Genomic DNA, 22,059 nt, shown 5'->3' on the forward strand with positions numbered 1-22,059 from the left:
ACAGAGTTTGGAGGCAAATTAGCACGTTCCCCTCCCCTCCCAAGCGCTACTAGTAAATCCATAAATCTCGATTTAGATCATCTAGTAATACAATGCCAGAAGTTGAGAAACGTTTTAGGTCGTATTCCAGAGAGTCCCCTCTCACCGTCCAAGTTTCTGGCAGCAACAGTGTTAAGAAGGAATCCTTAATTTAATGCTTAATCTAATCCTCACCACTGGGGGAGGAAGGCTGTTTAAAAGATATTTTTGTAGAGGCATTTTAGAAATGCTGCTGGGAGCTTAGAGCATGGGGCTGCTCCAAGTTTGAGAGATGAGTTTTAATTTCCCTTGAAAATCTCGATGTGGGCGTGGGCAAGCGACTGGCTGTACTGAGCAGCACCACAGCGCTGCCGGTCAAGGGAACCGTTCGGGGTCTGTTAGCCCCTTTCCCCGCCCACCCATCAGTTCTGGCCGCGCATGCGCGGAGCTGGCGGAGAGTTTTCGGCTGGGAAATGGCGGCTGCGGGGTTAGTGGCTGTTGCAGCGGCAGCGGAGTACTCTGGCCCAGTAGCGTCCGGGGGTAACGTCTCCGGTGTTAACTGCGGCCCAAGCCCCGGAGCAGGCCCTGGTCCTGGCCCAGGCTCGTGGAGCCGCTCTCTCGATCGAGCCCTGGAGGAGGCGGCGGTAACCGGAGTGCTCAGCCTGAGCGGCCGGAAACTGAGGGAGTTTCCCCGGGGAGCGGCCAACCACGACCTGACGGACACCACCCGGGCGGGTGAGCGGGGCGGGGGTATCCCTGCCGGTGGAGACCGGGGCGCGGGGAGACCGCCCCAGCCGGGGGAGGGGGGCTGCGGGGGTAGTTACAAGCAACTCGCCCCATAGGCGCTTGGTCGGGACCTGGGTAACGGGGAGAAGCCGAGCGCCCCAACCCAGCCAGCCCTCTGGGCCTGCGGGCCGGACCCAGAGCCTGGGAAGAGGCGTCAGCGCTCCAGCAAGGGGACCGGAGGGAATTGATGGACGGTTTTCTAGTCTCCGCTAGGATATCAACTTCTGCCTCTGCTGAGAGAGACCCTTGCCCCGCCCTGGTTCTGCAGGCCCTTTCGGATTTGGGATGCCAAATTGACTGTTAGCTAAGACGGTAGCGTAGCGCGCTGTTAACAGAGTAGCAGGGATGTCTCTGGTCGCTGCATTGTCAGGGAAGGATCAATCCTAGAGTTGCTTGGTGTGTGTTTTTGTGGTTGCTTAAATGTGAGCCCGAACGCTGTAACTTCTTTCTCTAACTCCATCTAGTTGACTTACCAAATAAATGTACTTGTAAAAAACTAGAGCCCACCTTCAGACTCCTGGTTCTTTCCTCTCCCGCTCATGTCCTTCAAAAAAAGTTGAAAGGAAGAAAACTACTTTAAAAAGATAGTCTACCGTATTTGTATTTGCTTTTTCTTTTTAAAACATTATTTTGCGTTATACGTATTTTTGAACACAGGAAAGAATAAGGAATTAGGTGTCATTTGGTTTTCATAGTTGTAGGGAACAATGTCAGGTGACTGAGGTTTTCAACATAATGTTTCTCTCGTGTTTAAAATATAACTTCCTCAGGGATTAGATTAAAAGCTGAGTTTTTATCATGTTTTACACAAATACAAAGGGAAAAATCCCTTAGGTTTCTGTAATATGATGTAGTCAGCTATTTTATTTTCATATGGTGTTTTTGCAGCCAAAAAATGCAGTACTTGGTGTTTTATGTTTATTCTGTTTTATTTATTTAAAAATCTTAGACTTAACACTTTTCCTTTGTTCACTCATTAAAGATTGGTATTACATATGATTGACTTATGTTGGAAAAATAAACAGAACTGTTAAGTTACTTCAAGAAACTTCCTTCCAAAGAAATTATTGATACAGTTTAAAAGGGACGAAATTAAATGCCTGCTTGTTTAATATCTTTTTGAAAACAGTTATACAGAATATAATTTGTATTTTTTTAGTAAATGATTTAAATTAAATTTCTTCCTAAGGTAAATATGAGCAGTCACTTGCCTTTTGTATGTGTTCTGATAGACAGCATCTAAAATTGTCATTCGTACCCAATATTTCCTGATTCTGTTGAGGAGATGGCTATGTGGTATAGTGATTGCACATTGGTGGTGAGTCCTTTCATTATTACTACGTTAAGCCTGAAGCTAAAGAACAAGTTGATTACAGGAGTCTATCGCTCATTATCTTACCTGCTTTTAAGTGTTTCTAGGGGCAACCTGTTGAGCCTTTAGGAAATATTTTTATTAACTAACAAAGAAAGCCTAAGGGCATTTATGAAGAATACCTAATCCCAAAGAAGTTTTTCCTTACTGTGCTCTGAATTTTTAAGTGTGCTGTTACCTACACTTTAATAGTTTTTACATAAACCAAATTTTTTGTTGGATGACATTTTATCTGGTCAAAAGTGTAAAAAAATGAAAAGAAGATAACAAGGTATTTTGTAATCTATTAGACTAGATTCATTTCTCACATATAGAAATATCACTTAAGTATAAAAAATCTTTGGCAGGCCCTGGTAATTAGTACAAAAACATAGTTCCAGTTGTTTAAAACAGATGATTTAATGCTGATTACATCATTTATTGTTTTCTACTTGCTAGTCATTGTGTTAGGTGTTTTTAAAATACATTGCCTTATTAAATACACACAACAACTCATGGATTAAATATTATTAGCCCCCCTTTACATGTGAAGAATCACTCAGAGAAAGTCATATAGCTAATATTAGTGGTGGAATTTCAGCCTAAGTTTATCTAACTCTGTTCTCTCCACTATACTATGCAGCCTCCGCATATACAAATAAGTTTCGCTATTCTCATTTTTACAGGTAGTGGAAACCAGGGTTTAGAGATGCTCAAAGACCTGTGACTAAAGGACAGAAGAGGGAGTATCAGCTAGGATTTTAGCCTAGTTGAGGTAACTTGCTAAAACCCATAGTCTTCCTTTTATAGCAGGTTCTTTGATTAATTCAGACCCAACTTATGGTAGCTAAGATGTTTTGCTTAGACCTTATAGAAAATTTAAAGCCTAGTAAAATTATTTGAATGGTAAGTTGCCTCAGACTATTTTTTCATAATATGTAGAATGTACATGGGAGAGCTGTTGTCCTTCTAGAGTTTACATCCTAGGAAACAGCACATATTACCCATGTTGTTTATAATTAGTCATGATTAGAATTTATCAGGAACATTTTCTTGAGGTTTTCTGTCCTATTTATTTAAAAATGCAGATCTTTAGGAAAAGGGAAATACTTATTTAGGAATGGATGACTTGATCCAGAGGACAAGAAAAATCTTAGAAGAAATCACAGAAGACTCCTTGGAGCAGAAAGGATATAACTTGTATGTGGGTAGGCAAAAAGAAGAAGAAAAACCATTCCTTCCAGGCAGTGGTGGATAGCATGTAAAAAGTTTTAGAGTATAGGGAACATTAGTCAATTTTGCCAGTCCATCATCCATTCCCCTGTTGTCTGATAGTAATACCCCAATTTTCCTAGGGAACCATGCCTCTAAGTTACATGAATCCCACCCTGCCACAGGTTATGCACATGACTCAGGCCTAGCTAATGGCCAATCGTTATAGTCCATTGCTCTGGCCATAGTGATTTTTCAGAGATGAGTACATTTTCCAGTCAGCACATGAGTTGTTAACTCTGAATTTTTTGCTGAACTGTTGGGAAGGAGGCATGTTTTGAGCCCTGGGGTTGTGGAGAAAATAAAATGTGAGCCTGGACCTTACCGATAAATGGAAAGCAGAGCCAAAAGGTGAAAAGAATGAGACCAAGTTCTAATGACAGTATTTGAACCTTTGGATCAATAGTCATGCCTAAAGTTAGTGCTATCTCTGGACTTTAAAATTCTGTGAGCTAATAAATTCCCTTTTCTGCTTAAGCTGAGTAGAACCTTTTAGAAAAAAGTTCTTGCTCTAATGCCCAGGTTGGAATGCAGTGGCCAGATCATAGCTTACTGTAACCTGGGCTCAAGCGATCCTCCTGCCTCAACCTCCCTGGCTAATTGTGTGTGTGTGTACAATGGAATCTCGCTGTATTGCCCAGACTGGTCTTGAACTCCTGGCCTCAAGTGATCCTCCTGCCTTGGCCTCCCAGGGTGCTGGGATTACAGAAGTGAGCCACTGCTCCCAGCTGAGTAGAATTTTTTGATACAAACGAAAGGTCCTGACTAACACAGTGAGACTGCTCTTGATAATGTTGTGGTGAGACCAATTTTGTCAGAATAAATGGTTAGAATAGAGAATATAAGAGCTGCCTTTCACATATAAGGAAGCTAGATTGCTGAAAGTTTTATAAACAGGTTCAGCATTCATTCAACAGACATTTATTGACTAAGGCACTTTGGCAGTTATAGGTATACAAAGAAGACCAAGACATTTCCTACCCTCAAAGAACTCAAGGCAGGCTGGGCACAGTGGCTCATGCCTGTAATCCTAGCACTTTGGAGGGCCGAGTTGGAAGGATTACTTGAGGCCAGGAGTTCAAGACCAGCCTAGACAACATAGCAAGACTCCATCTCTACAAAAAATTGAAAAATTAGCCAGTTGTGGTGGTGTACACAATAGTCCCAGCTACTCAGGAGGCTGAGGCAGGAGGATCGCGTAAGCCCAGGAGTTCAAAGCTGCAGTAAGCTATGATCATGCTAGTGCACTCCAGCTTGGGCGACAGAAGAAGACCCCATCTCATGAATGAATGAATGAATGAATTTTGAGAAAGCAGAGGCAAAGGGAGAAGGTAGCAGCAAATGGGGACTCAATCATAATTACAAGATTCTTGCAGGCATCTCATGGCTGGGTGGAATATATATTTTTTACTTTTAGAAATTGAATCTTATTAACAAAGACTACCTTTAAGCATATTTTGTTTATTAATAGAAGCATTAACTATATATTTGACATATTTACCATCCACTGAGTATTATGTATTCAAATCAGGAAGCGTCTTCTAGGGCCTTAGAAATGAAGAAAGTAGAAAACAATAAAATTAATTTTATTTGAATAATCAGACTGGTTCAATTTAGTAGACATTGAAAATTATTTCTTCTGATATTAAGAGTTGTACATATTTACTGTAGTACAGAAAGTTAAAGAAGACAGTAAAATATCACTCATAATTCCACCATCAGAGATAATTAGTACTGAACATTGGTTTGAAATCTTCTAAACATTTTCTTCATGATTATATACATTCTCACTATTTTTTTAATTTGAAGAATGGGATCATATAAAGGCTGTTCTGTCACCAACTTGTATTTTGCTACATGAGATACAATATCAGAAAATAGAGATTTATAGGATAATTTTTAATGGGTACACAACCCACTGTACAGATATACTGTTATTAATTTTACCCTGGCCAGGCACGGTGGCTCACGCCTGTAATCCTAGCACTCTGGGAGGCCGAGGTGGGAGGATCGCTCGAGGTCAGGAGTTCGAGACCAGCCTGAGCAAGAGTGAGACCTCGTCTCTACTAAAAATAGAAAGAAATTATATGGACAGCTAAAAATATATAGAGAAAAATTAGCCAGGCATGGTGGTGCATGCCTGTAGTCCCAGCTACTCGGGAGGCTGAGGCAGAAGGATCACTTGAGCCCAGGAGTTTGAGGTTGCTGTGAGCTAGGCTGACGCCACGGCACTCTAGCCCAGGCAACAGAGTGAGACTCTTTGTCAAAAAAAAAAAAAAAAAAATTTATCCTATTGGTGCACATTGGCATTGTTTTCAGCTCTCACTGTTACAAATGATATTGCTAATAATAGCCTAGTATGTATATCTTTGCAGACCTGTCCAATTATTTCCTTAGAATAAATTCCTAGGAAATAATTGGTTAAAAGGTATGCACAATTTCAGGACTTTAGATACAGACTGTAAAATTACCCTTCTGGAAGGGTTGTTCTGCTTATATTTATACCAATAGTGCATGAATTGTCTTTGTTTGTACCCACTGGATCTTTGCATTAATTTTGAACTATTTGAATCTAATAGGTGAGAGTTGATCTTCTTTCTCTATTCAGTGGATCTTGAGGAACATAATTCTCTCTACAATAAGAAAAAGTATATAAATTCAGGGGGAAAAGATTTATTTTTTTCCATTTCTACCTTTTGTCATAGAACCAGTTGATAACAAAGAATCAGAAGTTCTTTGTGCATGTATATAAATTCCTGTGTACTTAATTTGAATTTTTTATAATTATAAAGTAATATATATTTATAGAAAATTTGGAAAGCACAGATATACAAGGGAGAGAAAGGAAAAAAATGATACCATTGCAGAGATAAACCACTGTTAACATTTTGACATATTCTTCCAGTTTTTTTAAATGCACATACACATATATTGAAAAAACATGGTATTGGCTTTTTATGGTTAGCTCTTTTCCATTTTATACTATATTAGAAATATTGTATCGTCTATAAATATTTTCTTATAACAGGATTTTAATGACTACAGAACATTTAATCTTTATACTTACTCAGATCCCTTTTGTTGGGCATTTAGGCTATTTCTGATTTTTCATTATTGTAAATAACACGATGAATATCCTTTTATATAACTCTTTGCTTACGTTCTTATTTCCTTTGGGTAAATTCCTAGAAGTGGAATTGTTCAAAGAAATAATACGCAATTTTGAAAACTTAACACAAACTTATTTTACAAGCTGAAGTCAAAACATTTCCTTTTAGAAAGTGTTATGTATTGTAGCCTGGCTAGGTTTACAGGCCACCCACAAAAATCTGTTTTTTTTTTTAAACGTGAAATTCAGCTTAATTCCTATTTCATACCACTTTATACTTAATAGTCACAATCTCTCTTATGTCTTTCTCTATAGGGGGGGCAGTTGAAGTGGGGAAAATAATGACATAAATTTTTATTGAACTACCCCTGACGTCAGGTACGGTCTAGGGTATGGAGCTTGAAGTTGCTGTGTAAGGAAATTGAAATTTAAAGGCTTGGAGATTTCTTAAGAATTACACTGTATATTTTTATGCGTGATTTAATATGAGTTTATGGTTTTTGAGTTACCAATCATCAGAGGAAACAAAAGTAAGTTTCTATAATATTTGTTTTGTTGGTTTTCTGTAATCTACTCCCCATACATACCTCAGTTTCAGAAGTATGGATATAATCCTTTGTAACCAAGCTTCTATGGAAATATGCATTCAAAATTCAAATGCGTGATATGAAGATCACATCTCAGGAAGCAATAACATTTATAACTTTATAACTCCCCCTCTTATAACTATACCTCGTGTTTGAAATGAAAAATCTATAGCTCTAATATATTCTCATCCACATACTTGTTCCTTTCTTTTCTGCCTCAGAAACAAGCACAAGTCTTATAATTGTACTGACAAAATGGGAAAGAGACTTAGGAGGTAAAAAGAATTGTTACTAATATTTCTCTCTCTCTCTCTCTCCGCCCCCTGCTCCCTCTCTCCCCCTCCCTCTCTCCCCCTCCCTCTCTCTCCTTCTCTCCTCCCTCCTCCTCTCCCTCCTCCTCCCTCCTCCCCCCCTTCTCTCTCTCACATTCACACACAAACACCTTTATAAAGAGAGACAGACTCTGAGGGAAATCATGGCTGTTGGATATAAAGGTATCTGAAGTAAGAGTTTATGTTTCAGGGGGAAAACTACACTGAACTATACTGGGATTGTTTTTTAAAAAAGAAAGAGAAACAGTAGGATAGTGCCTTCAGGAGGGGTGAGAAGATGAGTCATAGATGACCACAAAAATGAATGTTGAGACTAGATGAATGGCAGCAGTGTAGGGGCCAAGGATTTCCTAGGTTCCAATTCCTTTTACAGTGGCTATATTTGGGTGGTTAATGTTATCTCATAACATAAAATATAACTTTTAGGTAGTATAATAGTATACATGTTAACTTTTAGGTAGTATAGTAATATACATGTTTATAATTCTTTTCAGTTCATTTATAAAACAGTTATTCCACTCATGCTTGGGAAAATGTATGGTAAACGTAATTCGCACAAAGGAATATTAGTTTGAATTTCTAAAGTAGCCAGTGATATCAAATGCAATGCTACTAATTTTAGAATCAAACTAGTCCTAAAAATTTAAGGTATTTCCTTACTTCACTTTTTTTTTTTTTTTTGAGACAGAGTCTCGCTGTATTGCCCGAGCTAGAATGAGTGCCGTGGTGTCAGCCTGGCTCACAGCAACCTCAAACTCCTGGGCTTAAGCGATCCTACTGCCTCAGCCTCCCCAGTAGCTGGGACTACAGGCATGCGCCACCATGCCTGGCTAATTTTTTTCTATATATATATTTTAGTTGTCCAGATAATTTCTTTCTATTTTTAGTAGAGACGGGGTCTCGCTCTTGCTGAGGCTGGTCTCAAACTCCTGACCTTGAGCAATCCACCCGCCTCGGCCTCCCAGAATGCTAGGATTACAGGCGTGAGCCACCACACCGGCCCCTTACTTCACTTTTAACTTTCTTCTTTGTTATTCTGAGTTTCTAGATTTTTGTTGTTTGAAGTAAGTCTTAAACCAAGGATTTAAACTACAAAAAACAGGTGATAGATTTTTCCATTAAAAACAGGTTTTTAAGAAATGATTTGCATATCATAGAGTAAAAAGATAAGCCACAACATACGAGATTTCCAATAAATACAACAAACAGATTATATCCAGAATATGTATATATTTCCTACAAACAAGTAAGAAAAAGACAACCCAGTAGAAAACTGAGAAGACACTTGAACTGATACTAAAGAGGAATTCCAAATGGCCAGTAAATATTTGAAAGGTGTTCGACCTCATTAATAATGAAGAGAATGGAAAATAAAACCATGTAGTGGGACTACTTTAAAAGCTGATAATAACAAGCACTGGATAGAATGTGGTGCAATGGGGACACTCATACAATGCTGATGGGAGTGTGCATTTGAAAAATAGTTTGGCACTATGCAGTACAGTTAAAAATGTACATATTCTATGACCCAGAAATTCCACTCTGAGATATATACCCCAGGTGCTCTTGTGTATATGTGTATCAGGTTATATGTATAAGAACATCCATGACATTATTCTTATTTGACAAACTAGAAACGACTTGATGATCATCAATATAATGGATAAATCAGTTGTGGTAACTGTATATGATTTCACAGCAGTGAAAATGAAAGTTCAAAAACAGAAAAAAACGTACATAAGTGCTAAAATTATAACGAAAAGCAAGGAAATGATTACCATAAAAATCAGGATAATGGTTATCTTTGGGGGAGAAGGAAAAAGTTTTGATTAGGAAAGGGGGCTGGGGATGTATTTCTGAAGTACTGGAAATATTCTGTTCTATAACCTAGGTGGTGATTATGTGATTGTTCACTTCTTTTTTTAAATTGTACATTTATATTTTATTCTCTTTTCTTTATATATGTTCTATTTATTTAGGCTAACTTCTTCATTGTTAACTCATGTATTTCTCATAGCACCTCTTCTTTTCGATCTTCTCTTTTCCTTTTCTTCTTCCTGTCTCCCTACCATCCCTTCTCCCCAGTTAAGCACTTCTTTTATTTTGCTTCCTTAATACTCTGTGCACGCTTTTTTATTGTCACATTGAACAATACTGTAGTCTTTCCTCCTACTAGATTGGCAGCTCCTTGAAGGAAGCATGTTAGTTTGCTATTGCTGCATAACAAGTTACTGTAAATTTGGCAGCTTAAAACAACACCTGTTTATTATCTTGCAGTTATATAGGTCAGGAGCCTGGACTCAGCTGAGTTATTTACTCAGGGTCTCACAAGGTCAAAATCAATGTGTTGGAAGGCTGGGCTCTTATCTGGAGGCTTTGGAGAAGATTTTGCTTCCAAGCTCATTCAAGTTTTGACAGAATTCAATTCCTTGTGGTTATAAGACTAAGGTACCTATCTCCTTGCTGGTTGTCAGCCTAGAGCCATCTGCATTCCTTACAACATCCCTCCATCTTTAAGCCAATGATGGTGTGTTGGACCCTTGCATTTCCAGTCTCTCTGACTTCCTCTTCTGCTGCCATCTGAGAATGCATGTGTTGAGATTGGGTTTATTGAGATTGTCTCTCTTTTGATTAATTCTAAAGTCAACTGATTTGTAAACTTAATTATATCTGCAGAATTCCTTCTTTCTCATAAGGAAGATAATTAGGGTATGATATCCTGTATTCATAGTCCCAGGGATTAGGGTGGTGTCTTAGTCTATTTTATGCTGCTATAATATCATACTGCACACTCAGTAATTTATAATGAACAGAAATATATTGACTCATAGTTCTGGAGGCTGGGAAGTCCAAGATCAAGGGGCCGGCATCTGGCAAGTCCTTCTTGCTGCATCATAGCATGACAGAAGCATCACATGGCAGAAGGACATAGAGAGGGAGAGAGAAAGCAAAAGGAGGCCACCCCAGTCCCATGCTAATGGCATTATTTTATTCATGAGAGTGGAGCCCTCATGACCTAAGTACCTCTTAAAGGTCTCACCTTTTAATACTGTTTCAATGACAACTAAATTTCAACATGAATTTTGGAGAGGTCAAACATTCAAACCATAGCTTTCTGCCCCTGGCCGTCCAAGACTCATGTCTTTCTCACATACAGAATACATTAATTTCATTCTAATATGCCCCAAAGTCTCAACTCATCCCAGTATCAACTCAAAAGTCCAAGTCCAAAGTCATCTGGATCAGATATGGGTGAGACTCAAGGCACGATTTGTCCTGAAACAAATTCCTCTCCAGTTGTGAGCCTGTGAAATAAAAACAAGTTACTTGTTTTCAAAATACAGTGGTGGGACAGGCATAAGGTGGACATTCCCATTCTAAAGGGAGAAATAGACAAGAAAAAAGGAATAACTGTTCCCAAGTATGTCCAAAATGCAACAGAACAAACAGCATTAAATCTTAATGCTCTAAAATAATCTCCTTTGATTCCATGTTCCACCTTTTGAGCATACTCTGATGGAGGTTGGACCCCCAAAGGCCTTGAACAACCCTGTCCCCATGGATATGCTTGGCACAGCCATGCAGCAGGCTTGTACTCTTCCAGGCTGGTGTTGCACACTGGTGGCTTTACAGTTCTGGGGTCTCAGGGCCCTATCCCTGCAGCTTTACTCGACATTGTCCTAGTAGAGACTCTCTTCAGTTCTTTGCCTGGGCCCATAGGCCCTTTGAGGCATCCTTTGGAATCTAGATGGAGGCGGCCTGGCCCCACAGCTACTGCACTCTGCATGTCTGCAGAGTCAGCACCATGTGGATGCCACTGTTTGTACCCTGAGAGCAGTGGCATAAGCCACACCTGGGGCTGCTTAAGCCACAGCTAGGGCAGCAGTGGGACACTGCACCAGAATGTGGGGAGCGGAGATTCAAGGCTGTGCAGGACAGTGAATGCTGATTTTCCTCTGGCACCCTGAGCTATTCTTGGGGCTGTCTTTAAGCTATCTGAAATGCTCTGGGGACATTTTCCCATTGTCTTGATGAATAGCACCTGTCTTCCTTCTATTCATGCTAATCCATTTATCAGAGAGTCACTTGGCACACCTTTGCATGCTTTTTAGTTCTATACATGGCAAGGCTGAAACTTTTCCAAATCTTTTATGTTCTGCTTTTTTTCAAATTATAGATCCTATTTCTACATCATTTCTCTCCTTTCTCAGTTTATTATATGCAATTAAAAGAAGCCACATAGCCCACTCACTGCTTTGCTGCATACACATTTCTTCCAACAAATATCCTAGTTTATCCAGATAGCCTCATTCATTGCTCTTAAATTCTACCTTCCATAAAGCCTCCAGGTATGCACACAATTCAGCCAAGTTCTTTGCCACTTTATAACAAGGATGGCCTTTCCTCCAGTTTCTAATGCCTTGTTTCTCATATCCCTATGAGACCTCATAAGAATTGATCACATGATAACATTCACATTTCTACCAGCATTCTGGCCATGACTACTTAAGTAATCTCTAAGAAGATTCTGACTTTCCCTATAGCTCTTCTCTTCTTTTGCGAGCTCACCAGAATCACCCTTACTGCTCTGTTTATGTCACTAGAGGCTTTTTCTAGCCTGCTCCTCCAAACTCTTCCAGGCTCTGCCCATTATTCAGTTCCAAAACCACTTCCACATTTTCAGGTATTTGTTATAGCAACTCATCACTCCTGTGGTACCAATTTCTGTCTTAGTCCATTTTGTGCTGCAATAACAATACCACAGACTGTGGTTTATAATGAACATAATTGCTCACAATTCTGGATGCTGGAATGTTCAAGATCGAGAGCCCAGCATCTGGTGAGGGCCTTCTTGCTGCATGATAACATGGCAAAAGACATCATATAGCAGAAGAGCAAAGAGAGGGAAAGAGAGAGCAAGAAGGGAGAAGCCACTCCCAAAATAATGGCATTAGTCCATTCATGAAGGTGGAACCCTCATGACCTAAACACCTCTTAAATGCTCCGCCTCTTAATACTGTTACAATGGCAACTAAATTTCAACATAAGTTTTGGAGGGGACAAATATTCAAATCATAGCAGGTAGGAAAGCTTGCATGGCCCTTTTAGGGTTCCACTTATTATAGCAGGTTCTGTTTTACAATCTTTTTATTGTACAACACCCTGTATAATGCCAAATGCCTTTTGAGTGTTTGTTTAAGTGACAAATAAAAATTTTATATATTTATGGTATACAACATGTTGTTTTGATATATGTATACATTGTGGAATGGTTAAACTAAGCTAGTTAACATATGCATTACCTCCTAGACCTTTTTTTGTGGTTAGAATGCTTAAAATCTACTCTCAGCAGTTTTCAAGTATACAATATATTTTTATTAACTGTTGTCACCATGATATACAATAGATCTCTTGGACTTATTCTTCCTAACTGAAATTTTGGATCCTTTGACCAATATCTCCCCAATCCCTCCACCCGCAGTCTCTGGTGACTACCATTTTACTTTCTGCTTCTGTTAATTTGACTTTTTTAGATTCACATATAAGTGAGATGATCCAGTATTATGTACCAGGTTTATATCACTTAACATAATGTCCTCCATGTTCATCCATGTTATCATAAGTGACAGCATTTCCTTTTTAAAAGCTGAGTAGTATTATGTTGTGTGTATATATATCACATATTCTTTATCCATTCATCTGTTGATGGACAGTTAGGTTGATTCCATATCTAGGCTATTAGGAATAATGGTGCAATGAACATGGAAGTACAGATAGCCCTTCAACATACTGATTTCATTTCCATTTGATACGTATACCCAGTATTGGGATTGCTGGATCATATGTGGTAGTTCTAATCTGAATATTTTGAGGAATCTTCATACTGTTTTTCTTAATAGCTATACTAATTTCCATTACCACCAGGAGTGTATAAGGATTCCCTTTTCTCCACATCCTCACCAACACTTATCTTTTGTCTTTTTAGTAGTAGCCATTCTAACAAGTGTGAGATACCTCATTGTGGTTTTAATTTGCATTTCCCCAATGATTAGTGATGTTGAACATGTTTTCATATATCTGTTGGCCATTTGTATGTCTTCTTTTGAAAATTGTCTATTTAGGTCTTTGGCCCAATTTTTTAAATGGGTTATTTGTTTTCTTGCTATAGAGTTGAGTTTCTTACATATTTTAGATATTAACTCCTTATCAGATATACGGTTTGCATATATTCTCTCTCATTCCGTAGGTTGTCTTTTCACTCTGTTGATTGTTTCCTTTGCTGTGCAGATGTTTTTTAGTTTGATATAATCACATTTGTCTATTTTTGCTTTTGTTGCCTGTGCTTTTGGGATCACATCCAAAAAATCATTGCCTAGACTAGTGTCATGAAATTTTTCCCCCTATGTTTTCTTCCAGTAGTTTTATAGTTTCAGGTCTTACATTTAAGTCTTTAATACATTTTGAGTTAATTTTTATATATGGTATAAGATAACAGTCTAATTTTATTCTTGTGCATGTGGATATCCAGTTTTCTCAACACCATTTATTAAAGAGACTGTCTTTTCTCCATTGTGTATTCTTGGCAGCTTTTTTAAAAATCCCTTGACCATAAGTGTGTAGATTTATTTCTAGGCTCTCTGTTTTGATCCATTGGTCTTTGTATGTTTTTATGCCAGTACCACACTCTTTCAATTACTGTAGCTTTGTAAGTAGACTTTGAAATCAGGTAGTGTGATGCCTCTCACTTAGTTCTTTTTGCTGAAGATTGCTTTGGCTATTTGGAGTTTTTTGTGGTTCCATATGAATTTTAGGATTGTTTTTTCTATTTCTGTGTAAGCTGTCATTGGAATTTTGATAGGTTGCATTGAATCTTTAGATGTCTTTAGGTAATAGGGGTATTTTAACAGTATTAATTTTTCCAAGCTATAAATATGAGATATCTTTCCATTTATTTGTGTCATCTTCGATTTCTTTCATCAAAGTTTTAAAGTATTCATTGTGATATTATAATATCTATATCTGTATTAGTTTTCACTTAAGGTTCCTGGCTCCTAACTCTCAAAGCCCTTGTTACAGTCTTCTGTTATAATATTGGAGAGTTTTAGGCTTCAGGAGCAGGCCTCAGGAAACAATATCTCTCTCTGAACTTCTCTCGCCCTCCTTTTCCCTGCCCAGGGCAGGACGCTAATCTGGTTGTTCAGTCACACCTCCTTCCAGAGAGGGTCCTGCCCCATACCCGAAGGAAAGAATGCTGCATAGAGAGGCCAGAAGAATCTGAATAGTCCTTGCTGAGTTTTCCTACTCAATTTATTAGCATGAGATTATACCCTTTTTGTCCAGTCACATTTCTATACAGTTGTCAATTATGCTTATGTAATGAAGCCTCCATAAAACCTCCAAAGGACTGGGTTCAGAGAGCTTCTGGATAGCTAAATGCACGGAGGTTCTTTGAGGATGGTGCACCAGGGAGAGCATGGAAGCTCTGTGCCCCTTCTCCCATACCTCACCCGATGCATCTCTTCTTTGTATCCTTTGTAATATCCTTTATAATAAACCAGTAATCATGATTCCCTGAGTTCTGTGAGCTGCTCCAGCAAATTAATTGAATTCAAAGAGAGGGTGTGGGAACCCCAACTTGAAGCTGGTTGGTCAGAAGTTCCAGAGGCCTGGATTGGCGACTCGTGACTGACTGGAGAGAGACAATCTTGGGGACTGAGCCCTCACCCTGTGGAATCTGATGCTACATCCAGGTAGATAGTGTCAGAATTGAAGAACACTCAGCTGGTGTCTGCTGCAGAATTGACTGCTTGCTTCCTGGTTTGGAGAAATCCCCACGTATTTTTGGGTCACAGACATCTTCTTGTGTTGATTGTTGTTGTGTCTGGTGTGAGAGCAAAGGACAAATGTGGTTTGAGAGTTATTTTTCTCATCTGTGGATTTTGATATCCTGGAGAGTTCCAGGAAATGTGGCTCTTTTTCCAGAGGATCTCTGAGGCAAGTAAATAATTGACACCAGTTAGTCTAACCCCATACAACATAGGGTGACCAAATTGAATACTCTCAACACCAGTCTACTAAAAAAAAAAAAAAAAAAAAAGACTCCATTTTGAGGGTACGGTAAGCAAAGAAGAAGGTTATGACACCAGTTACCTTGTTTCTAGGTTACGATGTGCTGGACACATCATGGATATGTATATGGCAAGAGTTAAGTGTGATGTTAGCAAGTCCTTTTAGACTGTGCCTTGCCTCAGGAGGACCCCTACCTAAGTTACACTGGAATACTAAAAAAAACCTCTGTATGTGACCCTATTGGATTTGGTAAAGTATCCACAGTGCAGAAATTGCAGCGTGTATCCAGAGCTCAGTTGTCTTAAGTTAGCTTGTCCCTAATTCGTTCCTAATGATCAGAGCTTTCTACACCAAATTGTTAAACAAGAAGCAAGGCTCTATTTCTCATTGGTATATTTGCATTTTGGTGTTTTTTTAGAGACAGGGTCTCACTCTATTGCTCAGGCTCATAGCTCACCGCAGCCTTCAAGTCCTGCGGGTCAGAGGGTCCTCCTGCCTCAGCCTCTTCTGTAGCTGAGACTACAGGCATGTGTCACCATGCCCAGCTCATTTTTAACACTTTTCTTAGAGATGGGGTCTCACTGTGTTGCCCAGGCTGGTCTTGATTCCTCTGGCCTCAAGTGATCCTCTTGCCTTGGACTCCCAAAGCATTGGGATTACAGGCATGAGCCACCACACCTGGCCCATAATGACTTTCTAGCATAAACTTGAGGTTTTTAAACTAACTTACAAGGTAATTTAACAGACATTAGTTAAATTTAAGGTAAAATAATTTTATTATCCACAATAAGTAGTATTGATTTATTTCATAAAATCTTTGCCTCTATGAGCTATTGTGGCCTTTGCAGAATCAGTAAATTCTTTGCTGTCTTACATTATGCTGCCTTGTCCAAAAGGCAGTTCTTTGCATTTCCAGGTTCTAGACATAACCCATAACTTTCCATTTTTCTTAACTTATTATGTAATTATTATCATTACAGTATGTATCAAAGTATTGAATTATTTTTATTCTCATGTATGTTTTCTGGAGGAACAAGCCTTACTGCAACATGACAACTATGTCACAGCTGCAACTTCATAGTAATGTTATATTCAGATTTCTTAGTACATTTTCCAAATACGGACAAACGTAGAAACACACAGAGATAATTACAAAAACCAATCATTTATTTTCTCTTGGGAAAGGGGGAAAAAAAAAAACCCAACTGTTATTCTTGATTGCAAATGCTGAAATTGTTGTCTTGGACTAGAAATCTTAGACCTGTTCTACCAATATACAATTATATTGGGCACACCATAGCTTACCCCCATACTTTTTTTTCTTTTTAACTGAATAGCTTCCTGTTACTTTTTAGGAATCATTTGGGGTGGGGAGGGGGTAAAATGCTGATAGTAATATGAAGATATTTTATTCAAAGTTTTATTGAATACTAAAAAAATTATAATGATTTCCACCCCGAGAAAATAAAGGAATAAAAATTGCAGGAGATAATTAGAAGGTAGGGCAGGGAGCACGAGTAAGACTCAGAAAAATAGCCCCCATCTTTTCCCATTATAATTTTTTGACCTTCGTATCTTAAGATCTAAAGGAAAATCCAGTCCAGTAACATGCAGAGTACTAGCATACCATAGTTAACTAACCTATAATCCCAATGCATCTTAAAAGGTAATATTTAGTGAGAGTCTCTGTGTCTGAAGAAGTAATTTAATGATGGTATCTAATATTTGTGTTAAATAGTATCTCTTACAAAATCCCTGATTTTTACTGGAATAATTGAGATGCCTATTAATCATGTACCTGTTTTTCAGCCTTTTAAAATAATAACTTATGGTAAATGTTTTACAAAAGAGCTGGTATACTTATGCATTGGCTTTGAATTCAGAAAAATCTAGGGTTGAATTTCAATTCAATTCCTTACTAGCTTTGTGTCACCCATAGGCAAGTTTCCTTACTGAATGGAAGTTTTCCTCATCTGTGCAATGTCTACCTCAAAAGAGGTCTTGTGGATTCAACAATATTATAGCTGTATAATATAGAATTAGCAAAGGTTCCATCCAGTGCATATGTGTGCTTAGTGTTAGCTTCCTTTATTTTTTCCATCCTTTTCCTTTAGTGCCACATTTCTTTATTTAGCAAAAATGTATTCTGTGCCTATGTTCCAGGCAGTGTTCTAGGCATGGATATAGCTTTTGAGGTATGCTTTTTTTTTAAATTTTATTTTATTTTTTTGAGACAGAGTCTCACTCTGTTGCCCGGGCTAGAGTGCTGAGGCGTCAGTCTAGCTCACAGCAACCTCAAACTTCTGGGCTCAAGCAATCCTACTGCCTCAGCCTCCCGAGTAGCTGGGACTACAGGCATGCACCACCATGCCCAGCTAATTTTTTCTATATATTTTTAGTTGGCCAGATAATTTCTTTCTATTTTTAGTAGAGATGGGGTCTTGCTCTTGCCCAGGCTGGTCTTGAACTCCTGAGCTCAAATGATCCACCCGCCTCAGCCTCCCAAGTGCTAGGATTATAGGCGTGAGCCACTGCACTCGGCCTTCAGGTATGCTTTTTGAATCTAAAAGAAACCAATTCCTGTTTATTTTAAAATGTTTTTAATTTTGTCAGTCTTATTTTACATTTCAATATGATATCATAAAATACATATATAATAGGATTAGATTGATATACTGCCATGATTCTAAATTGACATTTTTCCTTCTAATATAAACAGTAAAGATGGTTGACTGGTTACTACTGGTAATTGGTATCACGTTTTCCTAGAGTTTTTTGTTAAAGACATCTTTTGTAATCTATGATTTAGTTACCTCCTGAATTTATATACTTTGAGAGTTTTGTTTTACTTTGAATTTTTTGGTTGTCATTTTAAGGATTTTCTTTCAAAACTTCTAGAGAAATTCTTTAGTTGTCTTTAGATTTTTTTTATTATTTGAAGTGAGAAGTAACAAAATAATAATTTCATGTTTGGCAGGAAAGTTTCCATCATGATAATAATGCCTTGTATTTATAAAACATTTTGTTTTCAAAGAATAGAGTTCTCATTTTTTTTATTATATAATGTTTACCTTTCGCAAGTAAGTAACTTTCACATTGTCCCTGTTCAACATATGTCACCAAAAAAACAAGACTAGAACCCAGGTCTATAAGACTGCAAGGATAGTTCTCTTAGCTACATTAAATTGGAATTCTGAGTTTGGTTTAATTTTTCATTTCTCTTGTTAAGTTTCTTTATAATTTTTATCATGGTCCAGCTTAGGAAATATGTACCAAAATTTTATCAACCTACATACATTTTTCAGCATCCCACTTTCCTAGGATATGTGAAAAACATAACTGGGGGGAAAAAAGAAAGCCATTTTTCCAAATCACTCAGAATACATGATGGCTTTTCCCCAATGAATGTATACAGACTGATGAAACATGATATGTGGACCATCCCTGATAACTTTTACAGTAAGACTTTTTTTTTTTGAGATGGAGCCTCACTCTGTCACCTGGGCTATAGAGGCTGTGGCATCAGCCTAGCTCACAGCAACCTCAAACTCCTGGGCTCAAGCGATTTTCCTGCCTCAGCCTCCCGAGTAGCTGGGATGACAGGCGTGCACCACCACGCCTGGCTGATTTTTCTATTTTTAGTAGAGACGGGCCTGACTCTCCATCAGGCTGGTCTTGAGCTCCTGACTTCAAGCCATCCTCCCGCCTTGGCCTCCCAGTGCTATGATTACTGGCGTGAGCCACCATGCCAGACCTACAGTAAGACTTTTTTAAGGCTCTTACCACTATCATATTTTTAAAGGAGAAGAATGTATAGTAGAATACTCTGAATATTGGAGTTTTCCTATTTGGAGAAACTCTGGGGGGAGCCTAAGAGAAAAGACTTTAAGGTATTGATATTTATAGACCTCAAACAAAACAGCCAGTTCCCTGCATATTATACCTTTTATAAGACTTCCAGCCAGAATTTTAGTGTTGTGTTTTTAAATATGAAAGGAAAACTAAATACCACTAGATACTTGAGGAATATCTCTGATATCAAAGACAGACAAAAAAATAATAAAAGGAACCCAGAAAAAACAGTACAGAAAACAATAAAAAAACTTCCAAAAATCTAGAATTAGTAGTCTTAAATGCAGAAAAGAAGATATTGCAAGCATGAAATATAATAGGGTTCTATAAGAAGGGAACATAGGAGTTCAGAGGACAGGAAAGAACTCCTGGAATTGAAAGTATTATATCTAGCAAAAATTAATATATTCAGCAGAAGGGTTCAGAAATGAAAAGGAAGCAGAAAAATACAAGCTGAGAGGTTCAACATCTGACTGAGTTCCAGATAGAGAAAACAGAATACAAATGAGAGGAAATTATCCAAAAAATAATTCATTTCAGTTTTTTAAAACTGAAGAACACACACAAGTCTCTAGATTAAAATGGCCCACCAAGTATTCTGCACAATGAAAAGAAGGGAATAAAAAGATATACATCAGGGCACCTTGTCAAATTTCAGAACACCAACATCGTAGACCATGCATTGACAAGCCTGCTTGTCAGTGTAGGGTTAGTGATTCAGTAAGGTACAGATCATGAAATTGTGATTATTATACAGCAAGCATTGTCCAATAAAGTGGTAACTAGACCCTTGATGGTGACAGGATTCTCCCTTAGCCTAATGATACGAAAGGCATCAAGCCCAGGGTGATTTCTTATTCTTCATCAGGTGAATAAACCACTACATTTTGGATGAGCCTTTGTGATACATATGGGAGGCACCTAGAAGGTAAATCTACTCACTTGCATCTTTACATATCCTTTGCATTACTTACTTGCTGCTTGGGTGTCAAAATGAAAGCAATCCTTAGTCCACATGACTTTATTCTTGTTAATCTTAAAACCCAGATCGGACTTTGTGGTCTGGCCTAGCTCAAACAAGGATAAAAAGAAGATCCCAAAAGCTTCTAGAAAAACAAAAACAATGCAGGCCTCAAATGGTGTCTGTCAGATTTCTGTAAAGCAACACTGGAAACTTGAAGACAATGGCGCAAACCTTCAAAATTCTTAAGGAAAAACTTCGATCAAGAATTTTTTGCTGGCCCAGCGCGGTGGCTCATGCCTGTAATCCTAGCACTCTGGGAGGCCGAGGCGGGTGGATAGCTCAAGGTCAGGAGTTCGAGACCAGCCTGAGCAAGAGCGAGACTCCGTCTCTACTAAAAATAGAAAGAAATTATCTGGACAATTAAAATATATATAGAAAAAATTAGCTGGGCATGGTGGCGCATGCCTGTAGTCCCAGCTACTCGGAAGGCTGAGGCAGTAGGATGGCTTGAGCCCAGGAGTTTGAGGTTGCTGTGAGCTAGGCTGACGCCACGGCACTCACTCTAGCCAGGGCAACAAAGTGACACTGTGTCTCAAAAAAAAAAAAAAAAAAGAATTTTTTGCTGAGCCAAACTACCAGCCAAATGTGAGGCTAGAGTAATGTAATTTTCAGACTTGTAAAACTTCCTATGTCCTCTCTATCTTTTTTTTTTAAAACAACTCAAGGATAAGATCTACCAAGATGGATCTAGGTAGGGGAATCAAACACATGACAGAGGCAAAAGGAATTCCCATAACGATAATGAAGAGAATTTCCAGAACAATGACTGTGCAACAGATCTAGAGAACAATTGGATTTGGTTGCAGCAGCAGGACAAGGGACTCCAGTAAGCATTTCTTAAAAAGAAAAGCTAATAGAGTGCCTGATTCGTTTTAATATAATACGAGGAGATTTTCAGTTGTTAAAGAGTTTGGAAATTAATTCACTATAGATAAAAAGAAAACTAAGAAAATTCGGGGGAAACAAAAAGTTGTACAAGAAAAGAACATGACCATAGGATTTCACTTGAATCTACTTATGTGTATTTATTTTTGCAGTCATAATAATGTAAACAGTGAATTAATGATATCCTCAAAAAAATGACAACAGCTATATAGGGAGGATAGTGGTGGGAAGTTTATGCAATGGGAGTGTAAAGGATATAAAAGACTAAATATTCATTGTCCATGGTAGTAGTATTAAAAATTTGAAATTCAAGAACAACTGTTGGGCACACTTGTAATCATAGCACTCTGGAAGGCCAAGGCAGGAGGGTTGCTTGAGGTCAGGAGTTTGAGACCAGCCTGAGCAAGAACAAGACCCCATCTATACTAAAATTAGAAGAAATTAGTCGGGTGTGGTAGCACACACCTGTAGTCCTAGCTACTCAGGAGGCTGAGGCAGGAGGATTGCTTGAGCCCAGAAGTTTGAGGTTGCTGTGAGCTAGGCTGATGCCACAGCACTCTAGCCCGGGCAACAGAGTGAGACTCTGTCTCAAAAGAAAAAAAAAAAAGAAAAGAAATAACAATATAAGTGTGTTACATATAAACGAACACCTAAAAGAGTTGAAAGTGGTTGCCTTTGGGGAATAAGTATTGGGAGTTAGGAGGGATTAGATATCTGCTGTTTGAGGTGCTAATTTTTACTTTCAACTTACTTATATCCGTATAATTGAAAGT

General features: G+C 38.4%; 1 protein-coding gene across 10 annotated transcripts in view; it reads left to right on the top strand.

The window, feature by feature from the left end:
• The first annotated feature begins 257 nt into the window (after positions 1–257).
• The window catches only part of LRCH3 (leucine rich repeats and calponin homology domain containing 3), a 98,995-nt gene continuing 77,193 nt past the window's right edge, over positions 258–22,059 (top strand). For all 10 annotated transcript variants that reach the window (XM_045540072.1, XM_045540075.1, XM_045540076.1 and 7 more), the window contains exon 1: positions 258–753. In XM_045540072.1, coding sequence (XP_045396028.1) covers positions 492–753 — 262 coding nt within the window. In that variant the 5' untranslated portion in view covers positions 258–491. The remainder of the gene's footprint in view (positions 754–22,059) is intronic.

This window comes from Lemur catta, chromosome 1 (genome assembly GCF_020740605.2).
Source record: "Lemur catta isolate mLemCat1 chromosome 1, mLemCat1.pri, whole genome shotgun sequence".
NCBI classification, from domain to species: domain Eukaryota; kingdom Metazoa; phylum Chordata; class Mammalia; order Primates; family Lemuridae; genus Lemur; species Lemur catta.